The 24,070-nt window shown below is 37.3% G+C and overlaps 1 protein-coding gene across 1 annotated transcript in view; it reads right to left on the reverse strand.

Moving 5' to 3' along the window:
• The window catches only part of DCLK2 (doublecortin like kinase 2), an 81,614-nt gene that overhangs the window by 49,056 nt on the left and 8,488 nt on the right, over window positions 1-24,070 (reverse strand). Inside the window, exon 2 of the mRNA XM_041479892.1 lies at window positions 18,806-19,140. Coding sequence (XP_041335826.1) covers window positions 18,806-19,140 — 335 coding nt within the window. The remainder of the gene's footprint in view (window positions 1-18,805; window positions 19,141-24,070) is intronic.

The raw sequence follows: 24,070 nt of genomic DNA on the forward strand, positions 1-24,070 counted from the left end.
CAGTGTGCCCAAATCCAAGCTGCAGCACCGATGCTTTTGCTGCATACTGCAATTTAAAGAGAATGGTATCAGCATGTTCAATGGATCAAAATGCACCTATGATTGCAGCTGATGGAAATATCCATGCAAGTAACTTGAGAATGTTTGGATTACAGGGTTTTTTCATTACCATCATCAGGATTAATTTGCAAAACACCAAAAAAAACTTCCAAAGTCCTTCCTCATTTTCCTAAAAAGCAGTGTCCTCACCAAGACTAAGCACACATAAGATCATGACATAAAGCGCCTAAAGGGGTATTTAAATAGTTTTAAATTTTATTCCGCAATAAGAACACTCCATGCAGAAGAGAGGTCTGCAGCACAGCCCCTTCCACAGCCTGCACCTGGGTTTTCAATGGCAGAGAAAGGCACATTGTGCACCAGAGTCTGCTTGCAACAGCACAATAAAAGGAATATGGGCAGCCTCTTGATAGCTCAAGAACACAAATCCATGCAGCCAGCAGCAGCACCAGCTTCTGTTCAGTAGCACATCAGCAGCAGGTACTGAATCTGCTCACAACTTTGAAAAAAAAAAAAAAAAGTATTTGCTTTGAAGCAAACACTGCACAGGTTGTCCTTGTCACACACTTCTGACCACAAATACAACAACATGGCACCATGGCACCAAACTAAACTCCTGTTTCTGCAGTCAGGTCAAGATTTCATTGGTTTCAGCTGCATAAAGTACACAATGTCTGGAGAAGCATCATAATTTAAGCACCTACAGGGATTTGTCTCTCTTTATTTTCCTTCCTGCTAACTTCCATTACACATATGGCTTAATACAAAGTTAGTTGTCTGATCCTGAAGAAGCTGATTAAAAGAAAAAAAAAACCAAAACATTTTACTAAGATTTTGTAGGTACTGTGTGTCAGAAACACCTGAATTCTTGTCACTCTATTTCTCTTTAAACCACAAGAATCATATTCTCCAAAAGCAGAAAATGCTTCCTTAGACGTGATTTCTGACATTCTCTTCAAATGCTGGAATATCACCAGCCTTGAGATAATATAGACCATAAAAGGCTAAAAGAGGTTGTTAAGGGTGTCAGAATATCACTCTTGAACCAGTTATACTAAAAGATTCCCTTTGCACTGCCTGCTCTTACAAGTTCTTCTCCTAACAAATCAGGAGAATTTCTGTCCACACTGGAATCTTAGTTAGAATTTAACCATTCTTACACTTGTTTACAGCAGTATTAGCCTTAATCCATTTAGTCACTATTGCTAAAGCTGGAGTAATAGTTGTAGTGACTAGTCCTTCATTATTGAGGTTATTGATGTCCTTATTTCTACTCTCAAGGTCTAAGGCTTTTGCAGATATTCCCCAGTGCTTAAAGAGCTTCCTAAGCAGCTTCTGGGGACATATGTTGTTTTTACTAACTCTGGGCAGAGTTTCAGTGTGTGTGCCAAGCAGACCTCCTTGGGGCCCTGTCAGTGATCAACTGGTTCACTGTTCAAAATTAGAACCCAAGCCCAGCTACTTTTGGCAGATTCACTCTGTGGGAGGGTCTTGATTTTTGGTCTGTATTCAGCACATCCAACCACAGTTATTTGATTTATTTTACTGTGACATTTTCTCCAGTGATTTATTAAAAAGGACTGGCATTACAGAGCACTCTGTGCAGTGCCTTGAGGTGTGCTGGCAGACACCTGCCTGACTCGCAAAGCCTTCCCCAAACAACGACCTGACTTAGTAGCTGCCTCAAAAAAACTGATTAGAGAAATAATTTCTATTGCTACAAATCATCTATTTGAAATTAACAATAGTCTTTTTCAATCCAGTTGCAAGTGGAAAGTCTGAGGCATAATAAGCAATGTGGCTCATTTATTCCCAAAATACGGGCATAATGCTAAAAGGTTTTCTAGAAATCATATACTGAAACAATGGAATATTTTTCCCCCTTTTCCTGAGCCTCCCTAAAAAAATACTTCTAGTGGAGATACAGACCCCCAAGAAGGGAATTTTAAATTATCAGCAACTACTTTTCCATTCCTAATTAGTTTTTGGAAACCATCTGTTTTCTGTGAACACCATGTTGAAACTGCTGCTTAGAACACCATATGGAAAAGTTAACTGCACCTCCAGGAATCTATGGCTCATCCTGCTTCTAAGTATTCCATAGATGTTCCCCTGCCGGGCTTTTCTTTTGTGGAAAGAAGGCTGTAACAGTATTTTTTGTTACAAAACTCTTTGTTTACCAGTCAAAAAAACACCCAAAAAACCCAACTTCTGTAATTTTTACACAAATGTTTACATTCAATAGATGACAGCCAGATAATGGTGCTTTAAAAAGAGGAAGGAATATTAATAAACACAGAGGAACTCAAGCATCATGGAAGGACTGAACGCAGCTTTCTGCAGAGCTGCATTAAAGTCTAAAACTAATTTTTATAATTCCTTTATTGCATCTAAGATCTAGATCAAACAAAACACAACAGCTCAGAGCTGTAAGTGAGCAACAGATTCTCCGGACTCGTGCTGAGTTTTCTCAACTCAGTATTTATCTGTATGGATATTCCTGAGAGCGTCTGGAGAGTGCTGTAAAAGATACAGCATGAAGTGCCTGTAGTACAAAAATAAAGTTCATTCAAAGTTCTTAGTCCTCCTGGGAAGATTCTCTTCTCTGATTTGGTTGACTTATTTGTAATACTTAGGATAACTCTAAAACCAGCAGGCTTAAAAAATAAAAACCACTTCCAAAACAACCCACAACAGAAGCGCAATCTCCCCCTACACACAGTTACTCATCATATGCTTCATGTTTAATTAAGTGCTGTCAACTCAAATTTAAGTTTACACACAGCCCCCAGGAATGTTCAAGTATTGCCCTGTGCCTCAGCAAGTTACTACTGTGATAAGTCTGTGCAGGGAAGCAAAAAGCAGTAAGACTCAACAAGAATAGAAAAGCAGAAAAATTTAAGAGTATTAACAATTATGAAAATAGCACTATTTCAAACATGCACGTTTCACCTCCCTCCAAGCTCACATTAAAGATGGCAGGAGCACATGATTAAAACATTTTTTAAATGAGAAGGTATTCTATGCTTTTTAACAAGTATAGAAGTTGAAAAATAAATAATATTAATTTTTATATGCCTTGTAGGCTATATGCAAATGTATCTACCCTCAGTCTTTAACTGTGCCACCCTTTCGGTCATGCACTTTAGAAGTTATTGCCATCCTCTGCCAACTCAGATTTCCCAGTAAATAGTGACTTGTTTTCTCAAAATTAGCAAATTTTATTGATATTTTAAGAATAAAATATTATAAAATAAGACTTTTACTTCAGTTAAGTAGACTGAAGTAAAGGCCCTATTTATTGTGTCATTGTAAACTCCTTATATAAATGAGTGCAAATATCCACTACGGGGATTTATTGTCTGCCACATGAAGTGGCAGGTGCTGCATCAGTTTTTTCTAAAACTGTCTGGTGACATTCTTTTAAAGAAACACTGCAAAAGTGCATTTCATTTACTCCTTGATGGTCCCTCCAATCTCCACCATTCCAGGGAAGAACAATTGCTCATCCCTTACTACCATCAAGCTTGGGACAAATTGACCTGAAGGAAAAAAGTTTTTTTGTTTTTTTTTTTTTTTTTTTAAATTTTTAATTCACTGAACTGAGTTCAATTAGAAAAAAATATTCATTTGACAGAATTACCTTTCTGTGGAGTGAGATTATAATTACCTAACATGACTGGTCAGAAGCATCAATATTTCATCAACTGAAACGCAAGAAATATTTTTCACCAAGTTGCAAGACTACTTACTCTTTCAATACAATGTATTAAATAACTTTTACTACAGACACAGCCAAAAGTTCCCAGGCGCTTTCCAACAGATTTGCCATTAAAATATTTTAAAATTACTCTATACTTTGCTGCAACAACAAAGGAAATCCCAAACAACATATTAATACCACTAGCTTACAAAATATAATTTTTACTACAATTCATTCCACATTGGAGGAAAGATTGCAAGAGAGAGAGGGGAAAACATAAGTGAAAATTACCAGTGAGAATTATTTATCAAAAGCTCTGAATAAAGTCATGCCATACTTATTATCCTATAGAGAACATGCAGTTATGGGTACACTGATGCAATTTTAGAATTTGTTAAATGTTGCACTTACCTTTCAGTATAAACTGTATATTATCAGCAGGAAAACCAAAAAGAATCTACACCAAATAAAAAAAAAAAAAGGAAGGAAGACGAAGGAAGACGAAGGAAGACGAAGGAAGACGAAGGAAGACGAAGGAAGACGAAGGAAGACGAAGGAAGACGAAGGAAGACGAAGGAAGACGAAGGAAGACGAAGGAAGACGAAGGAAGACGAAGGAAGACGAAGGAAGACGAAGGAAGACGAAGGAAGACGAAGGAAGACGAAGGAAGACGAAGGAAGACGAAGGAAGACGAAGGAAGACGAAGGAAGACGAAGGAAGACGAAGGAAGACGAAGGAAGACGAAGGAAGACGAAGGAAGACGAAGGAAGACGAAGGAAGACGAAGGAAGACGAAGGAAGACGCAGGAAGACGCAGGAAGACGCAGGAAGACGCAGGAAGACGCAGGAAGACGCAGGAAGACGCAGGAAGACGCAGGAAGACGCAGGAAGACGCAGGAAGACGCAGGAAGACGCAGGAAGACGCAGGAAGACGCAGGAAGACGCAGGAAGACGCAGGAAGACGCAGGAAGACGCAGGAAGACGCAGGAAGACGCAGGAAGACGCAGGAAGACGCAGGAAGACGCAGGAAGACGGAAAAAAATGGAAAGAGGAAAGGAAAGGAAAGGAAAGGAAAGGAAAGGAAAGGAAAGGAAAGGAAAGGAAACGAAAAGAAAAGAAAAGAAAAGAAAAGAAAAGAAAAGAAAAGAAAAGAAACGAAAAGAAACGAAAAGAAACGAAAAGAAACGAAAAGAAACAGCTGTGGACACTCAATCCTTTTAAGTTGAAAAGATGGCAAAGAGTGTTGAAGCACGTAAAGTTTATCCCTCAACTCATATGCACAACTAACACCTTGCCCAGAGGTACATTCATTTAAATACCTTGCCTAGCACACAGCAGTAGCACAGATAGCAAGGGAAAAAGAGGGAAAGGGGGTATAAAAACGCCTGTCATATTCAGACTGAAATCACCTGGGGGATTTCCAAGGCTATCTTAATACTGCAATAATGACATAATAATGCTGCAATAGTGGAAGCAAAGCAAGCAAGACAAATGCAAATCAAATCCCATCAGAGAGGTGATGGAAAAGGGTCACTAAATTAGAGGAAAGCAGATATCAAGTTTCTGCAAAAAAGATGATGCACAGTAAGTAATTTGCAACCAGCAATTTTATTATCACTGTTTTGCAAATGAAGAGCTTGTCAACTGCTCCATGTATATCCATGCACTAGTGAAAACATGCAGGTATTTTTTGAAAATTACTTTCTCAGAACCCTAATTCTGACCTGAGAATTTAATTTTTAAAATAACTGTAAATGTTCATAAGTTCACAAATCTAAAGAATAAGCTAATACATCAAATTCTAAGAGCTGTCAGCCAGATTTAACCAAAGAATACAGTCTAACAGAATATTAGAAGTGAACAATTGGTTTCAAATATACTTTTTATTAAAAAAAACTGTTGTCTTGAGGATACAAATTCTGAAAACAATTTTATGTATTTTACAAAATACAAACCAAGCATACATACATATAGGTATGTATACAGATGGATGCATGGTAAAGAATGCTACTTTTCTCACTGAAACCTGGTGATACACTATTAGAATAAGAGTTCCTTTGCTAATATTCCATTTCACGGAAAGCCTGCACTCTCTATCATAGCAAATGATAATTTTAAAGAATAACTCTATAGAATAAGACAAAGTTTTAAGTTGTTCCCTGTCATCTAGGGACAGTTTACACAAACATTCTACACAAAATTACAAAGTTATACAAAATATCTAATCCTTAGCTAAAAATAACATTTTTTGAGTGTGCTAGTCAGACTGAAAATGACTCATGGTATGAAGGAACATGAATCATCTAAAACATTTTGAGACTAATTATATATGAATATATAAAGCACTGAGAAATAAATGAGTTCAAAAACAGCCTCTAACTTCAGACTCATCCCTAACAGTCAATTTACAAAAGAAATATTAATATTCATTCCTCATGTCACACCTGAAAATATTTTTTTAGTTCACTCCCTAGTTTTGAACTTCATTTAATCCTTTTTTCTATCATGAAATGAGAAAGTGTTGTAATTCTATCAGTCTGCTAACATGGATTCACAATGGGGTCTGCATGGGAAATGTCAGTTTTTCTCTCAATCCTTCCCCAACATTTACAGCAGCAAATAATTTTTGTTCAGAGCAATGATAATTTTCACAATACATTGCCAGGAATCTGTATAAATTTTCATTGGCTTTGAAGAGAAGGAAGAAACAAAGGTACTACAATTTTGGAAAAATTTTGGAAAAAGGATAAGATTCCACATAAAATATAGCTCTATTTTCAACTATCAGCCAAACAAACCAGAAGATAGGAGTATTTTGCCTCTGACGCACATGTGAGTCCAAGAGAATTTCACCAATAAACTCAGCCACAGATGAAGAAGAAAACAAATCCCAAAAGCACATGAAAATATTTGGAAGTACTCTCAGATACAAGCTGAAAACTTGAGAAGGGCGAAAGACTCAGGATTCATATTCAGAAGGAATACCCAGAGATCTTTCTCACAGCTTTTCCATAGTCCAGAAGAACATACCTCAGTGTGCATGGTGCATTTGTGTCCAACCACTGGAGAACAGCCATAGCAGGTTTACATCTAATTTATCTTTGTTTACCAGTTGACTTTTTATAACTTATCTTGTGTAACCAGAAGAGTATGTACAAACTATTTTCTACATGACAGCAGCATTCGCCATAGGATGGTACCAAGAACTATTCCATTTCCTCTCCTCAGGGAGGCTCTTGGTAAAGAAACAATGCCCTCCACTGCCAGCCACCAAGTGAAGACCCTGCTGACAGAGCTAATGCAGTGAAAGCTGATTTTATTGCTTGGTTAAAAGTCCTTATTCAAGCAATATGCATAAACTGAAGTTTTCAATTTCAAATAGCTGTTTAGAAACTTCTGGGCTTGCATCCACCTTCCAAGAGATAAAGAAAGGAGGTTTAAGTGTTGTGATCTGGCCTTACAAACTCCATGTGACTAATCATATTTTAATAGCTTTAAAACTTGATGTGCTTTTTGCTTAAACATCAATCAGGCTGAGTTTTCAGGCATGCCCTTCCCCCACACTTAATAACTTTTGCTGGGTGTTTATATCCAAAAGCTCCATGTAAATCTTACTTCTTACAAAGGACTGTGACAGAGGCTTCAGAAAGCCTCAGATAAAAATAATATAAGGTGCTAAACTACCAATCATTTTTAGAGGTACATAGTCTCTCACTACTTCTGATAATTTCCAGTCAATGCATTTTTGATTTGTACTGAAACAAAATATCTGCCAAGTCCTTTTCATGTTCATTACAGTAGGTGTGGTGTCATTCATACTTTGTTATGCAGACCTTAAATTAAAATAAAAAAATGAAGTTCCAGAACAGAAGCTCAAGGAATAGAAACTTTCATCTCCTACTAATTATTGTCAAAATATGTGAGCAAGCCATGAGAATTACTTTGGAAATTGCAGACAAATTTCTGTCCGTAAGAAGCAATATCAAACATTTTCATTTCCCCACTAACTTTAGTACTGTTCTAAAATTTGAATATTCAGTGACATACAGATAGGAAGAAAAAGAAGTTATTGAAATAAGTATATCACAAATACATTTTTTTAAAATCACATGTTTGAGAAGTAGAAGATCGGAAAAAATAATATGTAAAGTGTTCTGTAAGAAATCAAAATGTATTCATGTGCCAAACCCAAGAAAATCTGTAAAATAATTACTAGTTCCAAGAGTATTCAAAGGCCTCTCAGTCCCTAAAAACTTCTCAGAAAACACCTTTGCACCTTGTACTGAAACTTCTCTCCTGGGCTTCTTGATGATTTGTGACAGAAGACAATGACGAGGTTTTCACACATCCGATTACCTACGTCAGTCCAAAAGCAGAAGCAAATCCCTACCAGGTAAAGGAAGATTAGTGCTTGAACTAGAACTGTGCTCTTAAGGAGGTGACAGACTTCGAGAGCTGCAGGTAACAACACCACTCTGATACTAAAACTCCATAAAATTGTGTTGTTTGCGTATGAAAGTGAAGGAGGAAAAAATACAGAGCTTTGCAAAAGAGATTTCATAATTTGTTCCTTGTTCCCTTAGATTTTACAAGCTTAGAATATCCATTTTACTGCATTTTTCCTTTAAGCAAAAATATAAAGTAATATATTCTAAATTTTACAAGTATATATTAAACAAATATTAAAAACATGCTCTAATACAACAGATTAGTGTGAAAAAAATTATGGAACAAACCTTGCATGGGTATCTGCAGACAGATTTCCCTGCTTAACCCCCCCATGTCCAGGGAAGTGCAAGGAATACTTTTCCCTTCAAGGCAAAAAATATCAGCCACAAAGGGAACCGGCCAGAATAATTGTTTGCAGGGATGGGGGCATTTTTTCAGTCAGATGTTCAGGACACCAGCGGGTTCTCTTTGCAAATTAAACCAAAACACTTTCCAACTTCCAAGACTTCTCCAGACATCTGCCTGTACAGCCACATGGGCATATTCTAAGTGTCTGCATTATTGGGTCCCTTGCAAAACACAGGAAGGATGCTTATCTCATGGTTGATCTTCTCTTCATAATTTTATTGTGGTTAAAACAACCAGACCCTTGATATCTTTAAAAGAGAAACAGCAGATTTCAACATGCAAGGAAATGGCACCTTCAGAAACCACTTACAAAGACGATTCTGGGTCTCCTGGTACTCCTTGTGGCATAACCATCCTTTTTTTTGTTTTTGTTTTTTTTTTTTTTTTTTTTTGGTTTTTTTTTTTTTGTTTGTTTTTGTTTTGTTTTTCTTTTAGCTAACTGGCCTATTTTCCATTAATTTAAAAGTCCCTAAGTACAAGGCAAGGTGAAAGCAAGAGATAAGATGGGGAAAGCCAAGAAAAGCCAAATCTACTAGCCAAAAATCCAACTTCCCATTTAGCTTACAAGTTGTATTTTATCCTTTCTTGCTTTCTTCTGAAATGCTTTGGTTTCTTCAAGAAGATTTTCATAAATACAGAGACATCCTGCACCACGTATGAGTAAATAAAGTACCAAATAAATAGAAACAAAATAAATATTTAAGAACATGGCATAGATTGTATATTTGCACAACAGAAAAAAAAAAAAGATTGTTGGCTCAGTGAACAAGTGCTACAAGAACACTGACTTTTACTGCCTACACTGTAAACACTGAGTTATCACTCCCTCCTATGCAAAGCTTTCAATCTGCAAGCCATAAACAGGGTCACTGTTCCTTTTAATTGCTGGGAAGCTCTTTGCTTTTAGTAGCTGACTTGTGCTGCTATTACTTTAATATTGCTTTTCCATCTGAGTCTTCAGGTTTCTCTGTTTAAAGGTTCACTGCAAATTAATCAGTGAGCAATATTTTAAACATTAAAGACAAATATTCCTTTCCTCTCTCCAACAAACTGTTTCATGTTTCCTGCCATTTATTTAATATGGAACAGAACATAATTTTTCTTAGCAACTGGTACAAATATAAAAGTTCGTATTTGAGGATTTCAGTCATGCTTCAGTAAACTTAAGAGACACTAGGTGATTACAACAACCAAGAAGCAGCTACAGATCCATCAACCTGACAACCTGAAGACCAAATCCTAAAACTAGAAATTCTGCTACATACTCCATTATGAACAGGAACGGAGAAAATTCAGCCTCAAAACCCTTTCATACACTAGCTTTACACTGTAAGATGCAGCAAGATTCTTAAAGAAAATTTGCATGTTAAAATGTTATAATGTAAGAACTGTTTGATGAAGGAACAGAGTAATTTGATTACAGGAAAAAGAATTCCAAGATCTCAAAGTAATGAGGAACCTGTGACACAAATCCTAATCTGGCATATGACAGCTGCAGAATAAATTCAAAAGATTTTTACCAGACTAATTATCTGTTAATGGGCAGGCTCAGCGGGACATAACAAATTCCCAAGGTTTAGTTTCCAAGTCATGTGACCCAATCTTTAGCATGGCAGATGGCAGACAATGACTGCATACCGCTCTTTTATTCCAAGAGCTCCACACGCCATTTCTGTAACCCATCACTAAAATTATTGTAATCATACATCAACAAAGATACAACGCTACTGCTGGTGACACCACTACTTCTGCAGTGATTGTTTCCCACACTGTGCAGCATGTCACTTTTATTAAGTGCTGTCAGCTCTTGGTGTGTGCAGACAAAAATTGAAATTCCAGTAGGATTTATCTTCTCTATAGATCCACAAAGACTTCAGCAAGTCGGATGTCACTTTTAGCAGGACACACATGCTTGCTGTTTGCTAAAATATCAGCAAATTTTTCAGTTGCCACACTGTAATTTAAAAGTGCTGACTTCACACCAGGTTTTGATTTTATGTTCACTTTTAGAAATAATCTATTATTTTAACATCACACTTCACCAAGCTGCAAGTCTGATGGCAATGGGTATTACTGATCACATCTCTAAACTGCATCTCACTGAAAAAGATTAAATTCACACCCAGTGGACACCAGCCATCACATTCCCAGTAATGTTACACCAGAGCCCCAGAACTGTGCATCCCTGTGGGAAGGAAAGAGATACGTTCTCTATTCTATCTGTACTGTATTCTAGGTTATTGATCTCCAGAAAGCAAGAATAGGACACGGGGGCTCCCCCACTGTGACAAATTCTAAAGACCTTTGTTCCACAGAGCCATGTTTTCCAGTGCTAGACTGTGGCTGTTTCACATGGCATGACCTTTATTTTTTGCATATGCAACAAAGCTGAAGAGCTTCCTCAGCATTATTGTTCACTTCAAGTTTAACACACTCTTTTGAGACGACTCCCTAGACATTCAAGGCTCTCTTTCTTTTTTAATCCTTTTTCTGCAGCACCTTCAGCATCACAATTTTGCTGCTTTGAAACAAAATCCTTACAATTTTCCTTTTTTTTTTTTTCTTAAAATTATAATTGCACTGGTAATGTGATCCTCTGGCAACTGTGATAAAATTATAAATACTCTCGAGGCTAGACCATAAACCCCACATTATCTACCTGTGTACTTTGCACCACTGCATGTAATGAAAATGCTTTGGAAAGTGTTCCATGATGAATATGTACAGAAAAGACTTCTGTATTTTCGTATTTAGAGTATTTTTCAAATTGCTGCAACTCTGACAGGGCAGGGTTAATTTCAGGTTGGTTTCAGACAAACACTTCCTTCCACAAATAACTAGAGATGGGAATATTTCTATGCCCATGAGCAGTGGCCAAAATGATCTCCTCTGCTCAAGTGTGCTGCTTCCTCCTTCCTTGTAGCAATAAACAGCCCTGGCCCCCAGCTCTGAGAACACCAACTGGAAGTCTGACCAAAAATACCGTGTAGTGGTGTCCGTGGATGAATTAATTTCCTGCCATACAGACTTCCTGAAGATTACAGCCACTTTAATTCTTTTGTTTTCAGTAAGACTTGCAAGGTTTGTATCCCACACTGACTAGACAGAGGCATCTGTCCAGAGCTGCTTGCTGAAACAATTCCAGCCTCCCGCACAAGTCTAACTTCCCTTAAATCCCATTTCCCATCAAACATTAGAAGAGGTTTGCTAGCATTAGGTAAATTTTACTTTAACTGTAACCTCTGCTGTTTGAATTCTGTGGGTTGCAGGTGTGTACACATGCACACTTCAATATTAACAGACATTCTAAATTTTATCTCCAGCTTAACAGCGCCTTCAAAGTGGTAGATCACCTTTAGTTACTGAAAACAGTCAAACCAAATCAGTTTCCAGAAACCTTAGAGACTGCTGGACTCCAGTTATCTGCTGAAAATAGTAATTTAAAAAATCACCTCTTTTTCTTATTTTCTTATTTTTACAGTGACTATCTACCATCAAGTTCCACAGGATCTGATCTTGTCTGTAAGCCTATTACATCTTTTTCTATACATAGGGAAGACACAGAAGTAATTTTCTTTTGCTGCTAGGTTTTTTTTTTTTTGTTCATCCCCCTAAAAAACTTGTTGATTATCTTTCTCTAATCTCAGGTCTCCCATTTCCTTTAATCTTTCCTCATAGAACATGTTTCCTCACATCTTTTTTACTCCTTTCTGGATTTCCATAATAAAGCTGTTCTAGCTGGCATCATTGCATTGAATAGGACAGAGCAAAATGGGCACCCGACACACACATCAGAAACAAGATGATTGACCTTAACTTCCACATGGATGTTGGCTTTCCCTTCCTGTGCACAACCAGTGACACCATGAATTCATCTTCACATCTTCAGCTGTGATCCTTTGCCACTTCAGCCAGAACACTTGTCATTTTCTATCTGCATTGTTAATAACCAGTGAGTGTAAGATTACTCAACCTGCTTTCTAAGCTCTTTCTGCAGTTTGTCAAGATTCTAATCTTCTTTTGTCCAGCTTTCCTGTAGCTCATCTGTATTTACTAATCATATCCTCCATTCCATCTTCCAGGTCATTTCCAGATACTTGCATGGACACACATTCATTGACCCCTACTCAATATGAAATTCTGGTTTGGCAGTGAGTCATCAACCACTGGGAACAGCAATATTCCAACTGTGCATTCCGTAAGTAGTGCATTTTTTCTGGACCATGCTTCCCTAGCTGACTGGTGAGAAAAGACAGCAGGAAAAAAAAACTTATTTTAGATACAAAGAAGTAGCCACTATTGTTTTCTTCCCCTTGTCTCTCTTCCCAGTCAAGTCATTGATTCATAACTACGTATGGTTAAAAAAACCCCCAACAAACAACAAAAAAGCCCCGAAACCCTCCCAAAACCCCACCTCATGCTCTCAATTGCAGCATCATGTGGTCAGAGCTCAACCCAAACCAGCAGATTCCCTGAAAAGACAGGTGCTGTCAGTGTCCTTCTGGTCTGTAACACACATAAAAGTGACCGTACCAAATGTGACTTTTTACCAAACTACAATTTTTCGACTTCCAGGTGGTACAGGTATTCCACTGCTACATATTTACTCAAAGTGACGCATAGTACTGCTCCATGAGTTTTTTGCCCTGTCTGAGAGTTAAGTTTATTTAACTCAACCTTAGGGACCAGCATCTCATCTAATGAATATCAGCTATAAGATCATTAGACTCATGCAGGACTCCTCTATACTGTTTCAGGGTTTCCCTATGCCCTGAAAGTAATCTTTACCTCTTCCATGCTGGTTTTGTCTCAAGTTGATCCAGTGAATGAGAAGGATGACTCTTGACATCTAGTATGAGTTTTCCTCCGCTGTACTGTGTGTATATTTTCTGATTTAACTTCACAGGTCACTTAGTTCCTATTCTTTTGGAAGATCTCTCTTTCAGAAGTTCCATTCTTTTTCTTTAAAGACAACCTAAATATACTTTCTGCGTTCATTTCCACAAAACGTTTTACTATTTCTCACACATTAATAATTTGCAAACTCATGTCAGCTACAAAAACTTCAAACAAATAAACTCCCAAACAGCAATATAAATGCCTCTTTCCAGCTGATACCTCACTCTTACATTGCAGTGCTATCCCACTCCTGCATCAAGAGGTCTCTGTTTGTCCTGTTCCCATTCTCTCATACTGTCTGCACACACCCTTACTGAACTTTCGTAATTGTAAACACTGTCTCCCCCTCTGTCCCACAATGTATGTAACTACCACTTGTGCAATTTCCCACAAAATAGGCAGATTCATGTGCTTTTTCATGTAGATATGAACCATGAATTCTGAAAAGCCTTTCTATCCAACATATCTCCTCTTTGCATAGTTCTATTGGCAATCAAATCCACAGTGTCAAATCCCCAATCACTCTGCTGCAGCTTGGCAAATTGTAAATCCCTTTCTATAAGTTGACTCTACCACTTGTGACCCTCAGTCTTTAGGATGAATTCAGGGACTATCATTACTATTCAAAATCTTGAAGTTAGCTGAGGAAAGACTCCTTGCCCACAAATTTCTTCTGCGGGATCTGCAATGCAGAGAATCACTCTCTGCAGCTGCCACTGACATTCCACAGCAACAATATATAAGCCTTATAAAGAGTTGCGACTATGTGAGGGCTTAAGGATTTCTTCCCCTCATATTTGCAGACTTATGCAACATTTCAGCTTAAAATGGTATTTTAAATTTCAGCAGAACTAGAACTGGAAAAAGAAAAAGCTGGAGATTTCTTTTCATGCAAAATTGCTTGTAGCAAAAATTCAAACCTGTGCCATTCCCAATACATTTGTACAGTGTCTGTATTAGGTTAGAGTCTGAGATGCAAGATAAAAACTTGATTTACTTTGGTAGCTTTCAACTAGAAAGCATGCCTGTTGACATTGAAGCAAGTTTCTATTACAGTGGTTTCTTAGCCTGAAATGAGATATCAGTGATGTAACAGCACAATTAAATAACAAAACCACAAAAAGTACATGTCTAGAGCCTGGCTAAGGAACATCCTCCTTTGGTAGGAGAGAATTGAACTAAAGGGAAATATTTGCAAAAAAGTACTTAACTGCAATAAAATTATTTTTTAAAAAAATCATCTCTTACAAGTAGGACTTCGCCAACAAAACAGAAAAACTAAGAAAAATAAAATTCGTATGTTCTAAAACTTCTCTCAGTACTAAACAGTAAGATCTCCACTGAGATTAAGATTGTAGCAAAAATACTGTATTAATAGAAATTTTTGAGATCTGAATGACAAAAGCCTACCAAGAATATTGGGAAAATCTGCTACACTAATAAACAAAATCTCTCCTGCTCATCCCTTATTTTGGTTTCTGCCCTCTGATGGGTATGTTAATAGCAAAGCAAATACAAAATTCAGTTTTCAAAAGCTACCTTCTCTACTAAGAGTTTTCAACTCTGTCACTAGAGATTAAAAAAATCACTGAGAGGAGAGCACAATGAGCGATAAATCCATCCACATGTAGTAACTGTTTTCTTCAGTTACCAATTGACTTTTATTGATCACTTAATAAAAAACTTCATTAACAGAAAATTGGAGAACTTTTGGTTCCAGAGATAGCCCCCAGCATACCCATGAAAACAGACCTCCTAGATAAGGCTAATTTTTGGTGCATTCTCACTGTTTTGACAACAGAGTATAGAAAAGGTGTCTCATCCACGTTTTCAATCCTGTTATGGACATTAATCCATGAAACTGCAACACACCGCAGGCTTAAAAAGTGTGAAGATTTAGTTTTCTTTTGTGTGTCAAATAACACAAGCCTCAGAGTTGTGCATGTTTTTTTGTGAGCTTCTCACAGAGAATCTCTCCCTACAACTTACTACACAGTTGCCGCCCCACAATTCACAATGACTGAAGCTCAAAGCTTGTTTAGCAAGAAAGAAACCCTCCATTCTCTTCAGAGATAACAAAGGGTTAACTTCCCAACTGGAGAAGTTTCAGTCTGACAGTCCTTGCTTCACAGTAGGATAGTGACAGATTCCAGGAAAATGCAGCCAAGTAAGGAAAACAGTTTGGTCAAGCAAATATATTAGGCAAACCCCAGTGTCAGAGGCACAAAGACTGGAACAGCAGAAGCCTGCACCGCGAAGTTAAAGCCTAGTTACTTTTACAGAAATATTTTTCCTCACTTAAAAATCTTCTCAACAATCTTGGGAGGTTAAAAAAAAGTTGGTTGCTTGATAGCTTAAAAGTTAGAATTAAGCCCAGCATCAAAATAGTTCAAAAATAGATCTGTACTTCAGGCTACAAAGCACTAACATGTTAAGTTGCAGCATTCATTTTGAAACTGAAGATAAAAAGAAACCTTGCAAACATTACAAAATCTTACAATTAAAAACCAGATACTTGTCTATTTTCACACAGAACAACCAAGGAAAATATCCAACTCAGGTGTTATTCTCTGTTTTACTATTATCATCAAGATTTTGCAACACCCAAAATTAATGAAGTCAGAAGAGCAAATAAAAACTCTTTTGAAAACATCCTCTCTCTTCTACTGGTCAGAAAGATCACTGGTTTTATCACCACTTCTTCCTACACATTAAATGGTTCTACTGGAATAAAAAAATCACAACACAAGTTAACAGAACAATGCATTCCCTAATCAAAGGATACAAATTTTATACATGCATGTTTTAATCATCAGAATTTCACAACCATTTTCATATTAAACAGAAAATACAACCTAAGCCTATTCACTCAGGGGGAAAAGAAAAAAAAAAAGTATTTCCACAGAGATAAAAATATGAAGGAGCAAGGAAAAAAAAATTAGAACCATGAGAAACACAAGGGCTACATTTATAGGAACATAGCCATTTACAAAATGCCTTTTTTTTAATGGTTGCCTTTCAAGCTGTGCCAACACCACAACGAACATAAAAGATCTGCCTCCCTAGCAGATTTAGAAGAATAAGCAATTACTACATTAGAGAAAATAGGCTCAGAAATTTCCACCAATTGGTAGTTGGCAGCAAAGCAACTCTTTATATGCCAAACCCCAAAACGCCCTTTGGCACCAACCTCTACATATACCGGCAGTGAACAAACAAATTTTTAAAAATCCCTACTGCCTCAAACTGGGCTCAGCCCTTCACTTTGGGGAAAGAGAAAGAAACAAAAAATAAAACAAGAACCCTCGATCCTCCTAGGTAAGCAGTAGAAGGCTTTTATTTATTTGTCAGGGTGTTTGAAGTCATAGGTCTTCTCTTTGGGGCACTCCATCTCACAAGCTCTTAAACCACAGTTACACTGTGGTTGTGCAACAAAGGCTCCTTCCCAAAGTCTTTGGAAAAGCACAAGGCCTGTCTTCCCAATGGAAGGGAGGTCTCCACATTTACACCCTGTTGCTGCTGGAACAGTTTACACAGAGAGGCAGCTGCATGCAGCAGAGCTCCATAAACTGTTCACAGTCAGAATTAGGGATTTCTCAATCCCGCCTGAGAACACTCCTACAGCTGCAGTCCAAATTCACTGACTGCCTTTACCACAGAGGGGGAGGAGGAGGTCCTGCAGAAAAAAAAATAATCCTATTCTGGAACATTACCAATAATTGGTCATCCTCACCACGGACTGAAGACAGTCATCATCCACCATGGGTGATGGCAACATGCAAGCAATGTATGCGATATTTAATGCTAACTACTTTTATTGATCCCTGATGCACTACTGCATTTTCCATACCAATGCAGATCAGTGGGTTTCTGCTGTTTTAACAATGCAAGAAGAGGTGAAGGTGAACTGACAATCCTAGCTTTTGCAGTTTCCCTTACTGACTCCCTGCTGGCTTGAGAATACCAAAATTTTGAGACAGTGTCAGAACACTTCACGGGCAGAAGAGACTCATTACTGCATAATAAATACCCTCAAAGCTATTTTATTGTGAATTAAATTAAACATGACAAACATTGTTTGGATGTTCCTAGGAAGGATTCTCTGTTAAGATGCAGCATTAACAAATCTCATTTAAAATCAAACCTATTAGAAGAACTAAAGAGCACATCATTGTGCTGCCACCAAACACTGACAATCAAGAGTTTCAGTGATGCCTTTGCCTTGCTACACTTCCATCAAAACACAGAGGTTGTTCTTTTCACATATTTGCTTACAAGAAGTGCATCCATGCACACAGAATATAACCAGAGACAGAGCTCATACTGAGACAATCTATGTGCACTTGTTCTGCAATGCATTTGCTAGAAGCTTGCACCACAAAAAAAATGGTTTTTTGGCATTAAACATCATAAAAATATTGAAAATAAAAATGCCCACATCTCTGAACACAACTGAAACTTTTACAATTACTTCATGCAGATGTATAGATATGCAGGTGTATAACAGTACAAGAGTCTGGGTACCTGACACCAGTGTGATCTTCTCTGTGCCTGTGTCGCTCTATTACTGAAGTCAAAATTCTGTCAGAGCTCCACAGCAGTGTCAAATAAAAGTATCAGGTATCAAAGTCCTGTTCTATGAAGGGCTGAGTCATTAATGTGACTGATCAACACCAAGTGTGTTCCTGACACTTTAAACATCCTGTGAGCCACTCCTTTTATTTCTGTGCAAGAATACAGGCCTACCACTTCATTAACCCTAGCTTTGTTTTTGCAGACATAAAACTAAAGGCAAAAAAAAGCAAGTTGCGAAGATGTGACCACCCTCCCAGAATGATTCATTTCAGATACAATTCTTGACCTCAGCTCATGTCAGTTACCACCTCTGGAAACCGCAATCTGTGGAAGTGCAATGGAAGGAGACATTGATATTTTTCTTATACCACTCAGCCACTATGTGATAGTCTGAAAACACATAGATATCTTAACAAGTTCAAATGTTTCAAATAAATTGTATTACTCAATAAACAGTCACATTTTTGAGCAATGCAAAAAGGTTGGCATAAAAATAATTTGTTTTACTTGAATGTAAAGATCCACTTATTTTACACTATATACAATTCTAATTTTGTTGTGTGTATTAATATTTTAATAAAGCTTTTAAAAGTTGATTTTTTTTACTGTCATTATTCAGAAGCAGATGAAAGCACGCACAGTAATGAGAACTGAACTAATGAAAACTGAGCATCTCAGATTATTAGATGGCCACATCAGTTTATTCTCCTACCTGCTTCCCATCCAGTGTACAAAGTCTCTTGACTACACCCGAGTCTAACTTAATGGCTTCAGTGATGTCATTCAAGACCTGTTCGAAGGAGTGAGCAGTCTTCTTGTTCAGCAGAATCCTCACAGCTTTCCGTGGCTTTACCCCACTCCTAATAACAGTCACCAATTTGGGTTTAATGAAATCTTTGCTCTCTTTCACTTCACTCCTCGTGGATGTCAAGGACGTCAAGGACCGACTGGACCCAGTCCGTATATTCACACACCAGTTCGGGTTGACATTCTTGGTGTAATCAACTTTGCGGTATGGTTCATTGGATGCACACACATAGCTCTCACCTGAAAAGAAGAGGACATGTTCACAGTTTAAGGGGGTTTGCAGCTAATTTGTCAACTTAAAAACTAGAAAAACCAAAAAAGACAAATATTTAGGGAGTGATTTTCCTGTATTTTGACAAGGAGGACTGTAAATTATCAGAGCTTTCCACCCAAACACTCTGATAGAGTGCTTCCAACAGTTTCAAAAGACCCCTGGTATAAAAAATAGTGGGCAGTGAAGAGGTTCAAGATATTTCACATGTCTTTTGGATTGAGTAATTTTGCAAGTGATTAAATTACTTGAGCTCAACACATGACATTAAGAGCTTTCTCCTACAGCAAATATCCAGGTCCTCCCCTATATATCCCTCAACCTTGTACTTCAAGATACGTACATCTGTATCTGTGTTTATTTTACAACAGCAAGTTTTAACAGAATAAATTTAAGCACTTCAAGACCCTTACCCTGAAAGGCACATTAATCTACCACAGTTACTGCCTTTCTACCAAGGACACATATTTGAAATGCACCCACTTTGATATTTTTTAGACCAATGAACACCTCCTGAGGCCACAAATGAGTATTTGACAGTATGGGAGGATAACAATACATCTACATTTCTGCATTTTTAATTTCTTTCCTAACTCAAAGCTGGTTTGCAGTTTTTTTGGTGGATTTTTTTTTTTTTTGCTTTGTTTTTGTGGGGGATTTTTGTGTTTTGTTTGTTTGGGGTTTTTTGCTTTGTTTTGTTGGGTTTTGTTGGTTTGTTTGTTTTTGTTCCTTTCTTTGTTGTGTTTTTAAGGAAAAAAAAGAGGAGGACTACTTGCAGCTTATGACAACACTTTTGACACCTGACAGCAATATGCAAGATGTAAACCATGACAAGGACATCTTTAACTCTGGGTTATTTGTGTAACTCACATCCTTGAGGTGTCACAAAATGACACCCTAAGACATTCTTGAAAGGGCAGAGTATTGCCAGAACAATGAATGGTAAAGCATCCAAAACTCACAGAATACATCACTGCTCCAGACAGAAGAGCTACCTATATCTTAAAAAGCTTAACCTGTTGTAAAATTAAAGCTACACAGTCAAAGTCACTGGTGGAAGAAACTCACTTCTAACATGCACAGCAAGAGGAGCAAACATGCATTTAGGGGACAGAATTGTAAGAGTTACAAAATGTACGCCTGTACATTTAGATACATACTAGAAAACTTTTAAACAACACTTTTGCGTTCTGAACTCCAGTTTGGAGAGATGATTTATCTTAGAAGTTGCAGAGCTTATTCTAAAACCAAGATACTAAACAACTTTCAAAGCCCTGAAGAATTACCATGAGCTGAAAGATTTTCTTGTTACTTTTCCAATACTAATTACACTGCTTTGTAATTTAGCTTGTATTTAGACCTCCTTGAAAGTCGACTTGCTGCATTTGAAAGAACACAGATTATAATTAAGCCAAGTTAACAATGATTTTGTTTGGGAAATTCTGGCAGCCAGTTCTGCCTCCACAAACATCATTGGGGACTGTATTCCACTCAGGTTCTAGGAAACTGGGGTGAAGTCCTGTGGATGCCACTGCCTTGCCTGTACTCTTCTCCTTCACTCATCCCCATCGCTCCTCCCCATATTCACAGATCAAGTGGTGCGAAAAACAAACTGATGCAGACAAAACTAGACTCCTCCTCCTTCCCTGAAAAAAGCTAGTTAAGAGAAAGGAGGTGTTCTCAGCACACAAACCCCTTGACAAACAGCTGCATGCTGCACACTAGCACCAACTCACAGGTAGAAGAAAAAGAACCCCAAACTCCACACAGCTTTGTAAGGACTGTGGCGTCTAAAAGCTTATGCTGCCCCACAACAATGCACTAAATTGTAAGATATCTCCAAGCAATCTGGTTTTATCAAACCTGAGCAAGATATTGGATGAGATGACTTCAGAAAGTCCCTTTCAAACTAAGAGATCCTATGATTTTAAAGATATGCAGAGTTCTCTTCCAACAGCTATTTTGGTCATCTATCCTGTTATTGCAAAACAGCGTGAGATATTCAAGTTTTGTGGCAGCAAGCTCAGCTACAATAGAAAGCAAAGGCTTCCCCGTGCATATCCTCTAACACTAGATTGAAAGGACTATGCTTGGTGTCTGGACAATTGCCAGTAAGTCTGCCTACAAACTCAGTGCTGCCAAAGGAGAGGCACCTCAAGAAGCTGGTAGTAGTCCCACTCAGTGGGACAGAAGAGGCAAAATCAGAAGGGTAAAATAAAACTCATGGATTGAGATAGAGATAGTTTAATAGGGAAAGCAAAAGCCACACGGGCAAGCAAAGATAAACAAGGAATTCATTCACCACTTCTCAAGGCCAGGCAGGTGTTCAGCCTCCTCCAGGAAAGCCAGGCTCCATCATGGTAATGATGGAAGGGAATCCACGTGCTTTAACTCTGAACTTTCCTCCTCTTCTTCTTTCTTCGCCCAGACTTATAAACTGAGGATGATGTCATATGGTCTGGAATATCATTTGGGCCAGTTGGGGGCAGCTGTCCCAGCTGTGTCACCTCCCAGTTTCATTCTCCCTCAGCCCACTCACTGGTGGGATGGTGTGAGAAGCCAAAAGGCCTTGGCTCTGTGCGAGCCCTGCTCAGCAAGAACAAAAACATGGCCCTGTTATCAACACTGTTTCAAAAACAAATACAAAACATAGCCCACACCAGATACCATGAAGAAAATTAACTCTATCCCAGCCAAAACCAACACAAGCTCTTGGGACAGTCTGTCCAGCTGTGTGCAAAAGAGCTTTAAATAAATTCCACAAAGTACCTCAAAATTCACCGTCATTAACAATGTTCAAAATTATCCTTTCCAACTCAAAACGAATGTACTTCCTAGACCATAAAAAAAATCCAACCCAACAAATGCACAAAAATCAAGATAATTCAAAATTAAATCTCAGGGCTTAAATTTAAATTAACAAAGTTTAAAAAAAATAAAAAAAAATTAAAGCTACTCAGAAACAGTCTCAAACTTGAAGTGAATTAATTGCTTTATATAAAATAAAGGTAGAGGAAAAAAGGTCTCTTTGCTCAAGGATTTATCATAGCCAAGTTTCAACAGGCATGCTGGCTTTGTCTTTTACAGACTCATAATCATAAATAGAGCATCTTCTTTGTACTGCCATGGAACGTGATCTATTATCTGTCACAGCTGTACTACAGCACTCATACAGGACAGCAGAAATTGTACTTCTATAAAATTTTCAGTCAATATTAATCCAAAAGGATCTATATTTCTTTAAAACAGCAGTGTAAAACTTTCTTTCTCCTACTGCTTGCCTTGCTTAATGCATGAACAATTGCTAGATTATATCATAGTGGTGTGATGCAGATTTCTTGTAACTTTTTTTCCTTTAAGCAGAGGCCACAGTAACAGAAGTCAGGAAGTGCTTTCAAGTTAAAACAATGTAATAACTTAAAAGAAAGAATTTCAAATTATTTGTTTCAGCTGCATTTAGCAAAGACTGAAGTTGAAGCACAAACTATTTTACCTTAAAAAAGATAAAATCTGCCAAAATGAATTGAAAATTTCCTATAGTTGGCAGATACAGAGAAGTCTAATTACTTGAGAATATAATATAATACAGATTGTTTAGTAAATGCTTTAAAGTCCATGCCTGCTTTCATATACCAGACATATAAAGTGAAGAAACACAAGTTTTGCATGGAAAACAGATTTTACTACTACACCTGCAAGGCAGGAACATATGGCAAGACTAGAGCAAGGGCTGTAAGTGAGAAAACACATTCACTGTGTGATTTTCTTGTTTCATGACTTAAAGGATAAAGTTTTCAGATTAGTACTTAAATCTCTAATTATTTAACCACAGTTTCTAAGTTCTATTTAAAAACTTGCAAAATACAAAAAAACCAAGAAACAGTATCATTAAGAAGCCAATTGCTTCCCTCTGGATTAAGAATGGTTTTCTAGGAATGAGCTAAACGTTTATTTGTTTGACAGGGGTATATAATTCACTACTTTCCAGATGAAAATAAGTAAGGAAAAAAATGGTAGGGGTAACTTAAATCACACCTATAAAGTTAACTTCAGGAAACTTTCTTACAGAATGGTGTATTTAAAAAGCATGCCTGAGAAAACACCATCCCTTGATAAGCAAGCATTAATAAAGGTGTGCTATTGTTTAAATTATTGTGGTCATCCTCCAAAGTAGAAAATGCCCTTATGTATATCAGTTTGGAATAAAGATCATGTCATTTGTAGAAGTATTATCTCTTTTTTTACATTAATTTTTTGTAGGAAAGAACCTGAAAAAAAATTATATATATATATACACACACCATATATATATATCATATTTGCTCACAGCTTTCATGTATGAGCTGATTTTAAATCTGTTTGGGATTAATTCATGTATAAATACACACTTCTGATAATCTCCACTATCTTTCAGAAAACTATAATATATAATATATGTAAAATATAACAAACAATACTTGATCTTTGAGGGAGTCTAGAAGGGTTGAACCAATCAAATTTTTTCAAACATTGTTGAAACTAACAGATACCTTTATAGTTGAAAATCACAAACATAAATAAATTTGACTATTTCACTGACTGTCTTGACTGAGATTTTCCATGAGAATAACCTAAATGCATATCATCCCAAATAAAAAGGAAATATTTTATGAGACTTTAGCAGCATTTTGATCAGGCTGTAGCTTTTTTCTTTTTGCATTTTTACATCTACCAGCCCAAGAAAGTTGACACATCTCCAAAACCAGGCATAAACAATAATTCAAATATTTACACTGCTGATTTCAATATGGTCAATTTTATGGTTTGAAGGCCCACCATCCATTTATATTCTTGAAAGACTAAAGCTAATGCATACTAGCTTCAACTAGCACAGAGTCATAGCAATTACATTATGGAAAT

Source organism: Pyrgilauda ruficollis, unplaced genomic scaffold (assembly GCF_017590135.1).
Source record: "Pyrgilauda ruficollis isolate IOZ18807 unplaced genomic scaffold, ASM1759013v1 scaffold114, whole genome shotgun sequence".
Classification (NCBI taxonomy): Eukaryota; Metazoa; Chordata; class Aves; order Passeriformes; family Passeridae; genus Pyrgilauda; species Pyrgilauda ruficollis.